Source organism: Protopterus annectens, chromosome 4.part0, assembly GCF_019279795.1.
Source record: "Protopterus annectens isolate FY-2018-M chromosome 4.part0, PAN1.0, whole genome shotgun sequence".
Classification (NCBI taxonomy): Eukaryota; Metazoa; Chordata; order Ceratodontiformes; family Protopteridae; genus Protopterus; species Protopterus annectens.
This window is the reverse complement of record NC_056733.1, coordinates 849,132,556-849,147,144: the sequence shown is the minus strand read 5'-3', so window position 1 is coordinate 849,147,144 and position 14,589 is coordinate 849,132,556. Positions and strand designations below refer to the sequence as shown.

At 38.8% G+C, this 14,589-nt stretch overlaps 1 protein-coding gene across 7 annotated transcripts in view; it reads right to left on the bottom strand.

Moving 5' to 3' along the window:
- ARHGAP44 (Rho GTPase activating protein 44) overlaps positions 1–14,589 on the bottom strand; it is a 1,795,121-nt gene that overhangs the window by 634,352 nt on the left and 1,146,180 nt on the right. For all 7 annotated transcript variants that reach the window (XM_044068802.1, XM_044068796.1, XM_044068800.1 and 4 more), the window contains one exon: positions 14,100–14,211. In XM_044068802.1, the coding sequence (XP_043924737.1) occupies positions 14,100–14,211 (112 nt within the window). The remainder of the gene's footprint in view (positions 1–14,099; positions 14,212–14,589) is intronic.

Below are 14,589 nucleotides of genomic sequence, written 5' to 3'. Positions count from 1 at the left end.
ACCCATTTTCAATGGAGTCCTGGGGAGAAAAGCTCCAAAAGCAAGCAGAATTACAGTAAGGTTTAGGTTACAATCATTACAAACACTACAGACTAGTGAAAAACATTACAATATAAATACTGAGAAGCCATTACATCTTAAAGAACCTGGCACTTAAGAGGTGCATTCTAATATATTCATTGTAACTAGCTTAGTACATGCAAGAGCAGAATGTATGAGTTAGGAGAGTAAGTGAAATGGATGTTGTCAGTATAAAGAGGGGAGGAGATTATGTGGGGTGGGAGCAGGAGCATTCCCACTGGGATATTAGGTGTGAGTGAAGAGATTTTGTGAATGAAAAGTGGTTTGAGGTGGTACGGATGGATGGTGGTAGGGAGTTCCAGAGACGTGCTAGACCACAGGATAGGAGATTTTTTAACTGGGGGACAAGTTGGTTTATACAGTTCTATTAGGTTTTGGTTGTTAGATCTTAGTTGTCTATCGAGGAGGTGCATTTTAAAGGCAGAGGAAAGGGAGGGACGAAGGGAGGGGTTGAAAATGAGCTTGTGTGCAAGAGTAAGTTGAGTGTAGGTGAGATGATTGGATAGTTCTAGCCATTTTACTTTGTGCAGAGATATACAGTGGTGAGTGGAGGACTTATGGCTGGTAGCGAACTTGGCAATTTTGTTATGGCAAGAGGACAGTTGTGTTTTAAGGGAAGATTGTAGGTTAGTTAGGAGTGGGGCTCCATAGAGGAGACATGGGATGAGAAATGTGGTAGAGAGAGTGAATTTAGTGGAGGGGGTGAGGTAACGATTTTGTCAGTAGAGCATGCCGAGTTTTTGGTGTTTTTTTTTATATTTAGTTGTAGGTGGGAGATAAATTTATGCTGATTGTCAATTTGGACCCCAAGTAATTTAGCCTCTGATACCAATTCAAGAGATGTGTTGTTTTGGCTAGTGATAGAGAATAGGCTTATATTGAAAGAGGTGGCTTTAGAGGGAGTAAATACCATTAATTTGTTTTAGAGGCATTGAGTGCTAAGTGATTTTTTTTCATCCATTGTTCGATGGTTGAGAATGCATCTTATGTAAGATTTAGGAGTGTAGGGATGGAGGTGACAGAACAGATAATAGTTGAATCATCTGCATATTGGATTATATTTGTGAAAGGGCAGAAATCATTTGTAAATATACTGAAGAGGAGGGGACCCAGTATGGATCCCTGGGGAACTCCAGTTGGGGTGTTAAGGAATGAGGAGGTGGCTTTTTTCCATTTTACTGCTTGATATCTATTGGATAAGTAACTGGTGAACCAGTTCAGAGAGGAAGGGGTGGTTAAGTTTAGAAAGTTTAGGTAGAAGAAGATTATGAGAGATAGTGTTGAAGGTCTTAGAGAGGTCAAGTAGGAGGATAGATACTTTGTGGCCAAAGTCCCGGGCTTTATTCACAGTTTCTGGGAAGGAAAGGAGGGCTGTGACTGGGTCTAAAACCATGTTGTGTGGGAGTTAGTAGGTGATTGTCTATGATATGGGGTAGAAGTTGTAGATGGATATACTTTTCTAGGAGTTTAGAGATGGGAGATATAATGGAGATGGGACAGAAGTTAGTGATATTGTTATTGTTGCCACCTTTATGCAGAGGTATGATAAAAACCTTTTTCCAAATTTGGGATACAAAACTTTCTTGGATAGAGCGGTTGATTAGAATGCTGATGGGGTGGGCAATGGCTTTGGCAGCTATGCCAAGGAAATATGAAGGAATGTTATCAGGGGCATTAGAGCATGGCTTCAGTTTCTGAAGGAGTTTTTTATGGTAGATGTGGGTATAGGTTTTAATGAGAAAGGTGGAGACTGGGAAGAGAGGGTATTTGAGGGTGGTGATAATGGAGAAGAAATGAAGGGAGAAGCAGAAGTGGGTGTGTAGTGTTGTTAGAGGAGGATGGGGGTGAAGTGGGGGGTGTGGTGGTGTTAGAGAAGGATGAGGTTAGTTTGGAAATAGAATCAATGAAAAAAGAGTTAAATTGTGTAGTAAAATCTATGTCTGGTGCATTAAGGTCTGGGCTGGGGTTATCTGTTTTGCTGGGATTAAGGACGGTGGAGATTCCTTTCCAGAATTTTAGAGGTTATGGTTGTAATTCTGTCGATCAGTAATGATAAGCTTTTTTACTTTGTTTCTAAGAGTTTTGTATTCATTATGGGTGGGGTGAATCTTATTTTTCTGGTAATGTGCCCAGGCTTTATCTCTGAGGCACATGGTAGCTAGTGAGTTTTTGGTTAGACAAGGGGCAGTTTTGATTTTTATTTTTTTGTCCATATGGGAGCATGGTAGTCTAAGAGGTTTAAGAAAGCTGAATTGAAGTGCATTTTCCAGGGGTAGAGTTTTTAGAGTGTTCCAGTTTATTGCTTTTAGAGAGTTAGTATGGTTGAAGTTTTTTTGGTAGTGAGTAGTAATATAATTATGAGTAAGATGTAAGGGTGAAGGAAGTCGATGTGTGAATGTGGGTAGATGGTCACTAAGGGGATCGGGAAGGGTGCCACTGTCAGAGAAATAATGGGGGTGAGAGCTAAAATCCAGTCTAGGGTACTACCACTGGAGAGGTTTTCTGAGGGATGGGTTACGGAGTTGATTAGCTGTGAGAAATTGTAGAGGTTGATGTTTAGTGGGTTTGTGGGAGACTGAATGGAGGACCAATTGATATTCATGTCTCCCTGAATTATTATTTCATTGCTAATATTGGTAGAAAGCCAGGAGAGGATGTCCTAGAGTGTAGAAATATTGTCACCAGGGGGGATGTAAAGGGAGGCTATACATATGTGTTTGCATTCATTAACTTGAAGTAGTGCTAGGAGTAATTCAGCATTATTGAAGTGGGGAGTAGGTTTGTTATAGGGAGTAACTGATAAGGAGCATAAGTATAGGAGAAATACTCATCCACCTTTTTTGTGGGTACTATCTTTTCTAATTATAGATTAGTTGTGTGGTGTTATTTCAGAATCTTTTATATGGGGTTTTAACCAGGTTTTGAGATGGACAGGATGTCAGGTTTATTATGTGTGAGCCAGGCATGGAGGTTAGGGATTTTATTAGCTATACTTTGGGCATTAAAAGAGGTAAGTAGGATATATTTATCTGTAGAGGGAGAGGTGGGGGGCCTGGGTTAGGGTGTATATCTCCAGATAGTAGAATGGTAGTTAAATGTAGGATTAGGTTGGAGAGGTATTTGAACTGCTTAGAATCGAGGTTGAGCTTTATTAGATTTGTGAGGGTTTTGTTAGTTACTGAGGGGGTAGGGTACTTATGAGGAGTAATAAATTTATAGGGAAAGAGTAGATTTTTTTTATAGGATATAGGCAGAGAGATATTGGGATATGTGAGTATAAGATTGGTGGGGTAAGATGGTTGGTTATATGAAAGGATGGTGAGTGGTTGGCATTAAAGGGCTGGGTGATGTACTAGATATAGGATATATTGAGAAGAAGTAGTAGTTGAATAGAGAAGGATGATGGTTTTGAAAGCATGGTGAGATAGGGCTGCTGAGAGTATTTATATTGTGATTGAGTAATTTATAGGTGCAGGTGAGTTGTATGCTTATGGAGTAGCAGGTGAGACTATAACTTATGGGAGGGAAGGTAGAGGTGACTGATGGTTGATATGGGGTGATAATAGGAAATGGGTGTTGCTAGAGCAATGGAGACTAATTGGCCAGGGAGGGAAGTAGGTGTGGCTATGAAGGAATAAATGTAGAGGTGCTGGGGGCGGGTGGAATTTGGGGGCAGGTTAGGGGAGCAGAGTGAGCCCGTAGGACAAACGGAGCGGGCAGAGCCACGGAGTGGAGTATCGCGAGGCAATGAGCCAATCAGTTATTCAGTGAGGCAGTGCACTGAATACATATTTGGAGGTAAGATGCACACTTTATGGGAATCTGAATTAAAAAAATTGTTCCTAAGTCACTTTTCTGCTACTCTAGGGGTAGCGACATATTTTCAGTGCTAAAATGGATGGAATAAAAATTAATCTGAGACTGGGGATTATAGTAAGCTTAAACAGGGAGACTGGGTTTATATAAATAAGTAATGTTGGGACCCAGAGCTGTATTTTGAGTAATTGGCCAGGAGAGAGATTATGTTCTATGTACTGCTACCATCTAGTGACAAAGATGGGGAACAGTATATAGCGTAATTATGCTTCCTCTTACATTAAGAGGCTTTTAAGATTAGGGTGGGGGTGGACAGCCTCAGGGTTGGTCCACAAGTGCGCTTGCTCAGTTACAAATTAAAGTAGAATCACCCTAATTGAACAATAGAAAACTAAGATTCAAGTAAATTGTAGGCTATAATCTACACTGAGAGGTTAGGAGAACTCGTCTTGATTGCCCACAATTTGTTTTTTGTATTAAATGAAGACTGTAGGACTATTCAGCTAGTTTGCTAGATGCTGGGGTACAATAGCCCAAATTAGCAGCATAGAGCGCCCTGGCTGAAAAAAGAAGAGAGAGAGGAGAGGTTAGGGCTAAAAACTCGAGTTGGGAAGACTATGGGGAAGGCTGGAGGTACAGAGTGCAAGAGCGGAGCTGAGTGTGAGAGCAGGGCAAGCAGTTGAATCACAGAGTTGCAGGCATCAAAAACACAGAGTTACAGGCATTAAAAACAACATTCAGTGTTTAAGAAAGGCAACAACAGTTCAATCTTTCTCAGCTACTGTTTTTTGTAAAGTCATACTTCACAAATGTGATTGATGCTTTATCATCTCACATTTATTCACTAATTTCAGTGTTGCTGGTCTTCTTCCTGGTCATCTCCAGTTCCCAGTCCCAGACTCTGGTTCAAGTCCAAGGTACTCCCAATTCTTCTAGCTAATACCTGTGCTATTTTTCTGTCTCTCAAGCACTTTCATTTGGAACACTGGAAAATGTTTCACTGGCAAAGTTTCTATATGTGCTTTATTATCAGAAGAATGAGAAGTACATTCTCCTTCTGCTTGGTGGTTCACTTTTTGTTGGACAAACTTTTGTATTTCCTGATTAGACTGTTCTCCATCAAAAAATTATTCTGATTCTCCATGAAAAAATATTCTGAAGACAGCTGGATGCAATAGTTTGAATCTCAAACCTGTATGTTGACATTCCTTGATTGCCAGGATAAATTTGCTTCTCTTCTGCCTGGTGTACAGTGAATAATCATATTCCACAAACACTCTACTGTCTCCAATTTTCAATAATTTGCCCTTCTGCCATAGTTTTGTCAGAATCAACTCTTTCTCCTGGTATAATTGCATCATTACTAATACAGGTTTGGCCAGGTTTGGAGATACAGTATTCCATTTCAATTAACAAGTCCTGCTATGGAATACCAGTCCAGTTGCTTATTGGTACTTTCATAAAATAAATACTTATTTACTTCCAGTTTGTCAGGTACAGCAGAAAGTCTCAGGTTTTCTCTGCATGCTCCGTCCTCTAACTCTACCATTTTTTAAACAGTTCTTCTTGAGCAGTCTCATATTCAGACAGCCTTTCTTCATTTTGGTCTCTGATTTTTGCAGTTTTATCAGTTATACTGAATAGCTAGTTACAGTTTCATAAATTTTTCCAGCCTTTTGCTATCTGAGTTGATATATTCCTTCAATGTTTCATTTAGCTCTGAACAAATTTGATTTATTTTTCCTCCAAATGATTGGACACCATCTCTTGTACCAAAGCTGGATCTTCTACTGCTTTTGCTGAACAGCTGCAGGATTTTTCCCAGTCAGAGTTTTTTCTTCACCTTTTCTATTTGATTTTCTTTCTGGCTAAGTTTCTTCTTGGATGCCATCCAGGCAGTACAATTACCAGCCAGTAACTGAATTTTACTAAAACTGTTAGAATTATTATCCCTCATCTCTTAGGTTTTCTTTTCCCACTGGGACAGCTGAAGTTAAACTGCTGATCAGTATGCAGCCATATCGGAAATTCCCTGAGTTGTTAAGCATAGAGTTTGAGAGGTATGTACTCAGTCTCTCACTGACTCTCATATTCTGTACCTCTTACAAAGATGTGCATACACTCGTGCACATACAAGCATGTTGCTTTTCTTTTTTTTAACCTTGCTAAATAGCAAAGCTAATTTTTGCAAGCATAAAAAATGGCAGCAATTTTTTTTTCCAGTCTGGGTAACATGGCAGATTACCATGCTGCTGTGAAGTATCAGACTTGTTTTTACCAGGCGATATCTGTAAACCCTGTTAGAGACTGTTCATGCCAAATACTGTATCAATGTCTGTTTCACCCATTATCTAAGGCAATATAACTTGTACAAACAGGATACAGTGGTTCTCAGAATGTTCTTCCAGCTCATTTTAATCCTCCTCAGTCTGAGTTTTGCAATTTCTGTAACAGAAATTAAGCTTTCATCTGTGTGGGCAATGGTTTCATGGTAATAGATCAGTGGCACAATTCTACTGCTGTGGTCATGAATTACTCACTATTAGCTAAATTGTGGACCAAACGACTGTTAGAATACTTGAGAGACAATGCAGCAATGTGTGGTGTAGTGAAATTAAGTCTTCAGTCATAACTCATGAAAAGAGACCCCTTTTAAGCATTTCTACTAGATGTTTGTAAAACATCTGAATTGCAAATTTCAGTGGCAGCCATAGAAAGACATGGTTCACCATATACTGTACATGATCTACAATGCCTTCACATAGAATGACATTAAAACTGATGAAATGCAACTTTCAGTGGGACTGGGAGCTACAGAAAAACATACTTTACCTTACAGATGATCTACAATGCCACACAAAATGACACTAAAAAGACTGAGTAACAGGCCAAGCATTATCATCCAAGTAGTCCTTTACTCACAACAAACTTGGTTTAGTATCATCTTCTGTGCATGTTTTTTAACACCTTTATTGAATTAGCACTTGTGACATAGGCAAATTTACATTTATACAAAAGTAATCAAACTATCCTTACACATGTTACTGTCTCACTTTTCTCCCCATTTCCTGCTGACCCTCAAATTCCCAAACTCCTGGCTCTGTCTTCCAGACAGCCATCCAGATTTTCTTGGTAAAAAATTCTGATCCCTTTAGCTCCACTGCTATGCTACCGACAGTTTCATTAAAGCAGAGATTGCAATGCTGGGCCTACATACTGAATGCATATTTCCACAGATGTCACTCTGGCTACAGTGCTAAGTAATGCTTGGTAACACTTACCTTTGGATGACTCACGGCTTACCTGGTATATTCTGCTGGTCTCCACTAGGAGACCTGGCACAGATGGGAACTCAGCCTCACATTCCTGTTGTTTCCGGCTGTTTCTTCCCATGCAATGCTTACTAGCTGATCTCTGATCATATGAGTCACTGTCATGGTTTTATCCCTCTATGCCACAGTGCTGGCATCTACCCATCCAGTGTTTTATTCAGGTTAAAACTCAGGAATAAAATGTCAAAATTTTAGCAAAGTTTTACATGGCATGGTGGCACTGTTTCTAATGCTTTACAAAACTGCACATACAGCAGGTCTACAAATCATTGTTATACTAATGCACTAGAAGTCACTTTAATAAAAGGCTATTTTAAATTCCTCTAGCTTAACCTTTCTATTGTGAAGCTCCATTATATTATGCACTATACTCAAAAAATGCATGATCTGCTCCTATAACTGAGGTGTAAGAACATACTTCTCAACCCCTTAGAGCAAGAAATCTGGACAAAGCCATAAATAATATAAGGACAAAGGCCCAAAAATAGGGACAATTTTTAAATATTGCTCTTACAAACTTATAAAGTTGATAGAACAACATGTTTTGCAGTAGCATGAATTTTCTGGAGAATATGAAGTCTGAAACTTAAATGTGCATCATTATTTTCTGACTTCAACCATCAATGATTTGTTAATGATTTGTTGAAAAAAACACAGTTTTATGAGAAACAGATCCAAAAATATAAAACAAAAATCTGGACAGTCTGTGAAAATCTGGACAGTTGACAGGTATGTGTAAGAGACCTTTTAGTAGCTACTGCTGCTGGTTTTGTGAATGGAGACTCGCATCAGTGCTTTGCCAGGCATCAGGCACACCATCATCATCTTCCCATGATACCTTGCTCTCCATACTTTTCATAGAATTCTAAGGTAACTCTCATGAGGCTCAATGTCTGACTCAATATACATTCCTGCATTTTTTCCCAGCCCTTTTCTGAAATGCATGAACCCTTGGCCATTTAGTATATTTCCTCTGAACAAAGTTGACACTTTTACCTTTTTTTCCTTTCATACATACTGAGGAACTCTATATGTTGACTATCTTAAATCTTCTGTTGTCACATCTGCTTCTCTGTTTACTTTTGCCAGGTAACAATAAATCTGACTTTCCCTTTTAGATAAAATAGCACTATTAGAAGGGTAACAAATCTTGCCACAACAATTTTGAAAAGTTACTCCATATGATGTTTCATGATCAAACTCTAAAGACATAAAATGGAAAAAAGATTGTAAATGTTAGGTGTCCAAAAGAAAAGTGTTGCTTAAGAAGACAGGGAGTGGGTACTCAGTGTCATTTTCTCCTTCCAATTAAGGCATCATGTACCTCTATTCAGATTTTTTGGTAAGGGATCCCTGGTACAACTACTGAGAAGGAAATGAACCACAAATCTTATTTGAATTAAATTGTTACACATTACAGAAGATCAGGGGTCACTAGCAATGGTACTGAAACTACACACGCAGAAGATTTAACACAGTGCTACAAGGACTGAAGGCAGAACAGCAGGAAGCTACATAAAGGGTCAAATCTCAGAGGATGTACTGAGTAAAAATTAAAAAAAAAGTCATGGCCAAAATCAGAAAGATCATCTCTTAGAGACAAGAGTTATCTGATTCAACTAAACAAGTAACTAAGAGTCTAATAAAGTCCAACAAGGCCAATTACAACATCAGGATTGCCTCCCAGGCTAAGAATAATGACAAGGCCTTCTTCAGCTTTGCCAGGAATCTTAAAGGTAACACTCAGCAGTGTGCAAAACTGGTGGTAAATGGCAAAACCTTCACTGACCACGGTAACACCGAAAATCTACTGGCTTATAAATTTAGCTCTAATCCCACTAACTATAAGTAGGAAGCGGGTCCTGGAGGTTCTTGCTAAGGACAAAAACACTTCTTCATTTGGCTCCAAGAATATCCCTGATTGATACCTAAATAGCCTAAAACATGACCTAGCTGAACCACTTGAGGGACTCTTCAACTACAGCCTTAAAACAGATTATGTGTCAGGTGAATGGAGGGCCACAATGGTCATACCTCTTCATAATGTTGGACCATCAACTGACCCCGGGAACTACAGACCTCTCAGTCTGACACATCTAATATGCAAAGCCATGGAATGAATTATCATAGAAATGATCAACAAGAGCATTGGCAACCTACAGGCACTGGACCTATCCCAGTTTAGTTTTGTTAAGGGAGGGTCTTGTCTGCTTAACTCGACAGACTTCTTCAAGAGGGTCACCATGGTTATGGACAAGGGGAAACCAGTGCATACTGCCTACCTTGACCTGGCCAAGGCATTTGATAGAATAATTCACTCAGGTATTGTTGACAAACTCTCATAACTAGGCATAAATCCCTTCATAACTTTATGGATTTTTAACTGGCTCACAGATAGGACCAAAGAAGTCAGGATTGACATCACCTCCATCAAGAGATTGGTCACCAGCAGAGTACTAGAGGGCTCTGTGCTGGGCCTGCACCTATTTGGCATCTGTTTCTCAGAAGTCAAGGCTAATGTCAAAGGTTTCTGGCTCACCAAGTCTGCAGAGGACTGTAAATTGGGAGTTATCATACATTACCCCCGACACAAGCATACTATAAGAAGGCGTAACACACACAGAAATGACTGGTGTGAAAGCCGTGGATTGAAACTCAATGCAAAGAAATGTACTGTAGTGCCCTATAGGAAAGAGTTAAGTCAATTACTTCTTTGATAAAACACCCCTAAGAGGAGACTAGATAGTTAGAGATGACAATAATCTGGCATTCGATCAACATGTAGCCTAGACAGAAAGAAAACATTCTTTGTTGCACAATTCAAGCTATGGCATCCAGGTCCAAGGAAGGAATAGTACCACTGTACTCAGCCATTATCAGACCCATCACTGAGTATGATGCCCCCTTTGGCATGTACCTAACCAGTCTTTTGCAACAGTTGTAATACCCACAAATACCCACAAAGGTTCCTCACCAGCAGAATCCAGGGTATGACTACCCTGTCCTACACAGATTGCCTTAAGGTTCTATCTCTGTCCTAAGTCTCCTACAGGTTACTGAGAGTCAGACTTTGCCTAGCATATAAGATATCCTCAGATCCAGCTTTGATTGAAATCTTGCACATTCAGAAGGCAAACAGCCCCAGAAACACAAGATCCAAGGACGTGAACTTTGTCTACAATGTAAATAGAGCCTGCTGGAGGGGACCAATATGTGTCTCAAAGCAGCCCTGTGTATGGAATAAACTCACCATCTACGTGAAGCAAAGTTCATCCCTGACCCGATTCAAAAGAAACTTTGATCATTGGATGGGGAATTGCAAATTAATACCAGGTCTGACCCATGTGTCTCTGATGGATAGAAGTTGACAGTAAATAAATTAATTCCTAACTAACATACCCCCACACATAACTCTTAGCTAACTCTTTACTAACATACCTCACCATATACACATCAAAGGAACTCTGGGACAAAATGGGTTGCATGGCTAGGCTTGTAAAGCCCCTGGTGGTCATTAGCCTAGTGTAAACCTATGAACCGATGCAGAACTTGCATTAAGATCTTAGAATGTGAGGTGCGTTATGTCTCTGAAGTGTCTGTGTGAGACCAGCATCTCCAGACTGTTAATAGCTACACAGACTATGATGAAATGAGTTCATTACTGTTCCCAGGGCCTTTGAGCAACAGTTTCAAGGGAGCCACCACTGAAACATACACTGAACTTACTGCTCCAGAAGAGCTACAAAAAAGTAAAGTGCTTGTTAAAAGACAGAAATGCTAGCACAGTGGTAACAGTATATTAGGCTTTGCAGGCCAGATGCAGCTAAAAAGGTTCCCTACCACACACTAATGGAGTAACACTGAAAGGAAGGGAAATCAGGGCTAAATAACTTTGAATGCTGTGTTGTAGTCCAAGAAAAAAATGGTTCCTGACTCCTAGAAAGGATCCTAGGTTGCCTGTTTAAGATTATGTTCAAGAAGTAAACATCTCCCAAACTGAATATGGTTTAAAAGTGGCCAAACCCTCCTTTAATAAAAGTACACAGAGCAGAACAGATAATCCCCACCCATCAGAACTTAAAATCAATGAGCAACTAACATAGGATCATAGGAAGTTACTAGGCTAATGGCCCTAGGGCCCTTACAAGCCTAGCCAAGTTCTGCCCTTGTTTCCATGATCAACACCTATTGCACAATAACCATTTACTTACTCTGTTGGCATCTTGTTTAGAATAATTTAAAAAAGTGATCTAAAAAGCCTACTATTTTTATCCAAATGAAAAGTCACAATAAAAGAAAAATTTGAAAATAAAATATGAGTGTGTACAAAATGACATTTTAGTTTTCTGTGGGAAAGCTGTATCATTACCATTGCAGACTCGGTGTGGGGGTGGTACTGAAACGGCCTGAGGTCATAATCATAAAAGACCATTCTGCTTGAGCTAATTAGATATATTAATATTAACTTTGATATTTATTTAATATTGAATTTTCCTTGCTGTATTTGCAACCACAAAGTCCAAGGTCATGGTACCGCTGAGTCAACCTGTACCCCATGATATACCATTCTAGGAGTGAGTACATGTAAGTAGCAGGTATGTGGGGGTTGTATCCCTCAAATCATTTTAATATTGTAACAACGCATTTCAAAACTGATGAAGTTTATTTTACAAATAGTCAGAACTCAAAATTTTGGGTCATGCACTTGTGACAGGAAGCTCTTCAATTTCATGAAAACACAAAACTACAGAGCCTATCCCAGACCTAGCCCACTAAAATGTAACAGTTCCTACTTAATGAAGTTTATTTAACTAGATGAAGGTACTTATTTCATGAATAAAGCTCATTTTGAAAAATGATAATTTTTAGGAGCAGACTTTAAAGCTGTTTAAATAGCACAGTGATCTTGGGCACTGACTAGATTAATGAGCTGAGGCTAACAAACATACATTGACTCTAACTCTCTATCTGGATTTATAAGCAGCTACATCTTTAGACTTACAGTGCCAAACTAAAGCACAAAGTTTAAGTGGTGAAAATACAATCCTAGAATATTTTTTAAATATGACATGGAAACACTCTGCTGAGAATTACTGCCATTTTGACTGCAGACCAAACAATTTGGATGCTTGTGCATTAATTCAGTCTTGTAATAAATAAGTGTTAGAATATATTCAAATATTTGTTGTATAGATACAATTGTAGTAAATGTAGGGACGTTACTATGAAATGTAGTGTTTTCTGTTAATTAAAGCCAGGCTAGTTTTGCAAACTGTTGTCATACAGAATGTTAGGTGAAACTACCTGGAATCAAAGAAGTACACTATATTTTTTCTAAATATCTGGTGAACTTAAAGGGTGGCTTCACAGATGCTTTATGTACTGCAAATTAATAACTGTGATAACAGCTCCTTAGGCAGTTGGCCAAAGGGAGCCAAATTCAGAGACATCACATGCCTGTCAGTTCATGCTCAGCAGCAAAAGAACAAATGGCAAACACACAGTGGTATTGTGCGCTGTTCATTCTAGTAGCATGCAGACTAAAGGATGGAGTGTGTGTAAGTATGTATGTATGCATGTATATGAGTGTGTGTGTGTGTGTGTGTGTGTGTGTGTGTGTGTGTGTGTGCTACAAAAAAAGGGTGCACCAATGCACATTATGGGTGTTTCATGTATAAAGGAATACTGCGCTACTGCTGAAACTGATAGTTGCATTTTCCAAGCAATGCAGTGGATTGTCCCCTCCAAAAGCCGTTCAGTAACTAATAAAGTTCCCTTGTTTTAGTCAATGACTTTGGTACAAAGACAAACTGTCTCTAAATGACAGCCCTGCATATATCCAAAATTAGTAGATCACCTGCATAGGGACTACCAGCCAGCTGACTTCTTGCTGTACAATAACATATTGCTTCTGCAGCAGTAATGTGCAGCTCTTTATCATCTACTTGCTGGCCTTTTCTATGCAGCTTACATCACACTGGGCCTAAGCGGTATTCCTACTGTCTTTGACGTTCTTCTTCTATTAGGACAAAGGGAGTTTAGACTCATTGGAACCCTTACATCCTCAACTCTTTTAAAGGGGAAGAAACTATGCAGCACTTACACTATACATTAAATACCCACAGTTATAATATACAAGACCGAGTCAGCGCCTATAACATCCATGCCTACAGACTGATAAAAGTTTGTTTTATCAGGAAGATAAACAGTAGTAGGACATAACAGGGGAACAGTATTGAACATTTACACACTGCAGTAAAGTAGTGACTGGATTCACTGAATCTACAATCATTACCTTAATTTCTTTCTTTAACTACTACGATACTTTACCTAAAAGTAGGACAGCTTGTCAATTATATTCTTCCTTCTTTCAAACACATTATATGGACAGCCACTTACCTTTTTCATACTCTTGAGTATGAGCAGTCAAATATAATTTTAAATACAATGCCAGTGTAATGTATGCTTCTAGTCAGTTCTTATTCCCTATGATACACTAAGAGTTGCTGAGATAAAGACATTGGCTATTTTTCCACTGCAGTCGGGTGTTTCAATATATCTTAAATGATATTACTCTGACACAATGGGACATTAATGATAGCATGTTTTATTTATTTAGCAATCTGTACAGTTTTATGCCTGACAAGGTAAAAGGCCTGAAAATGTGATATGTTTGGAATAAATCTGAAGGGAACATAGATGTTGATATATATCAACTTACACTATGCAATACAAAATTATTTGCTTGCCTTTTCAATTCCTTTGGTGAAAATGATAACACTCTGCAATATTACTTTTGCTGAATCTTTAAAAACATTACTCATAATGATAAAAGCATATTCATAAATGCTTCTCAACTATTATTCTCACCTGCTATGGCATGAGGATCTATTGAATATTCCTGTACATCTAACACTCCACAGTCTAGTGAGGCTTTCAGTTTCTTTAGCTTGGAGGCCGAGGGTGCAACCCTGAAAAGACCCTAAGAAAAAATATTACAACAAAGTTATGCTTGATGGCAAACAGACCACAAATCAGAATAACCATGTTGCTTATTCACCATGTCTGATAAACTAAGCTAGAAATGCCCAACTTCCAGAAGACAGAAATAAGGTAAAGACAAAAGACTGTGTCTATAATGCTCACAAATGTCATTCCACAATGATCAAGTTTAACAGTTTTCTACTAAAAACACCTGCATGTGACTGAATGCAGGGTACTTCTGTCATAGTTTTAATGCCTCCTGCAAGATCATTTATAAAAGTAATATACTGCATGTATTTTCAAAAAAATATACAGCATAATGTGACTGAGATTTAGTAATTAACTAAACAATGCATTATTTAGGAGTCAAACAATA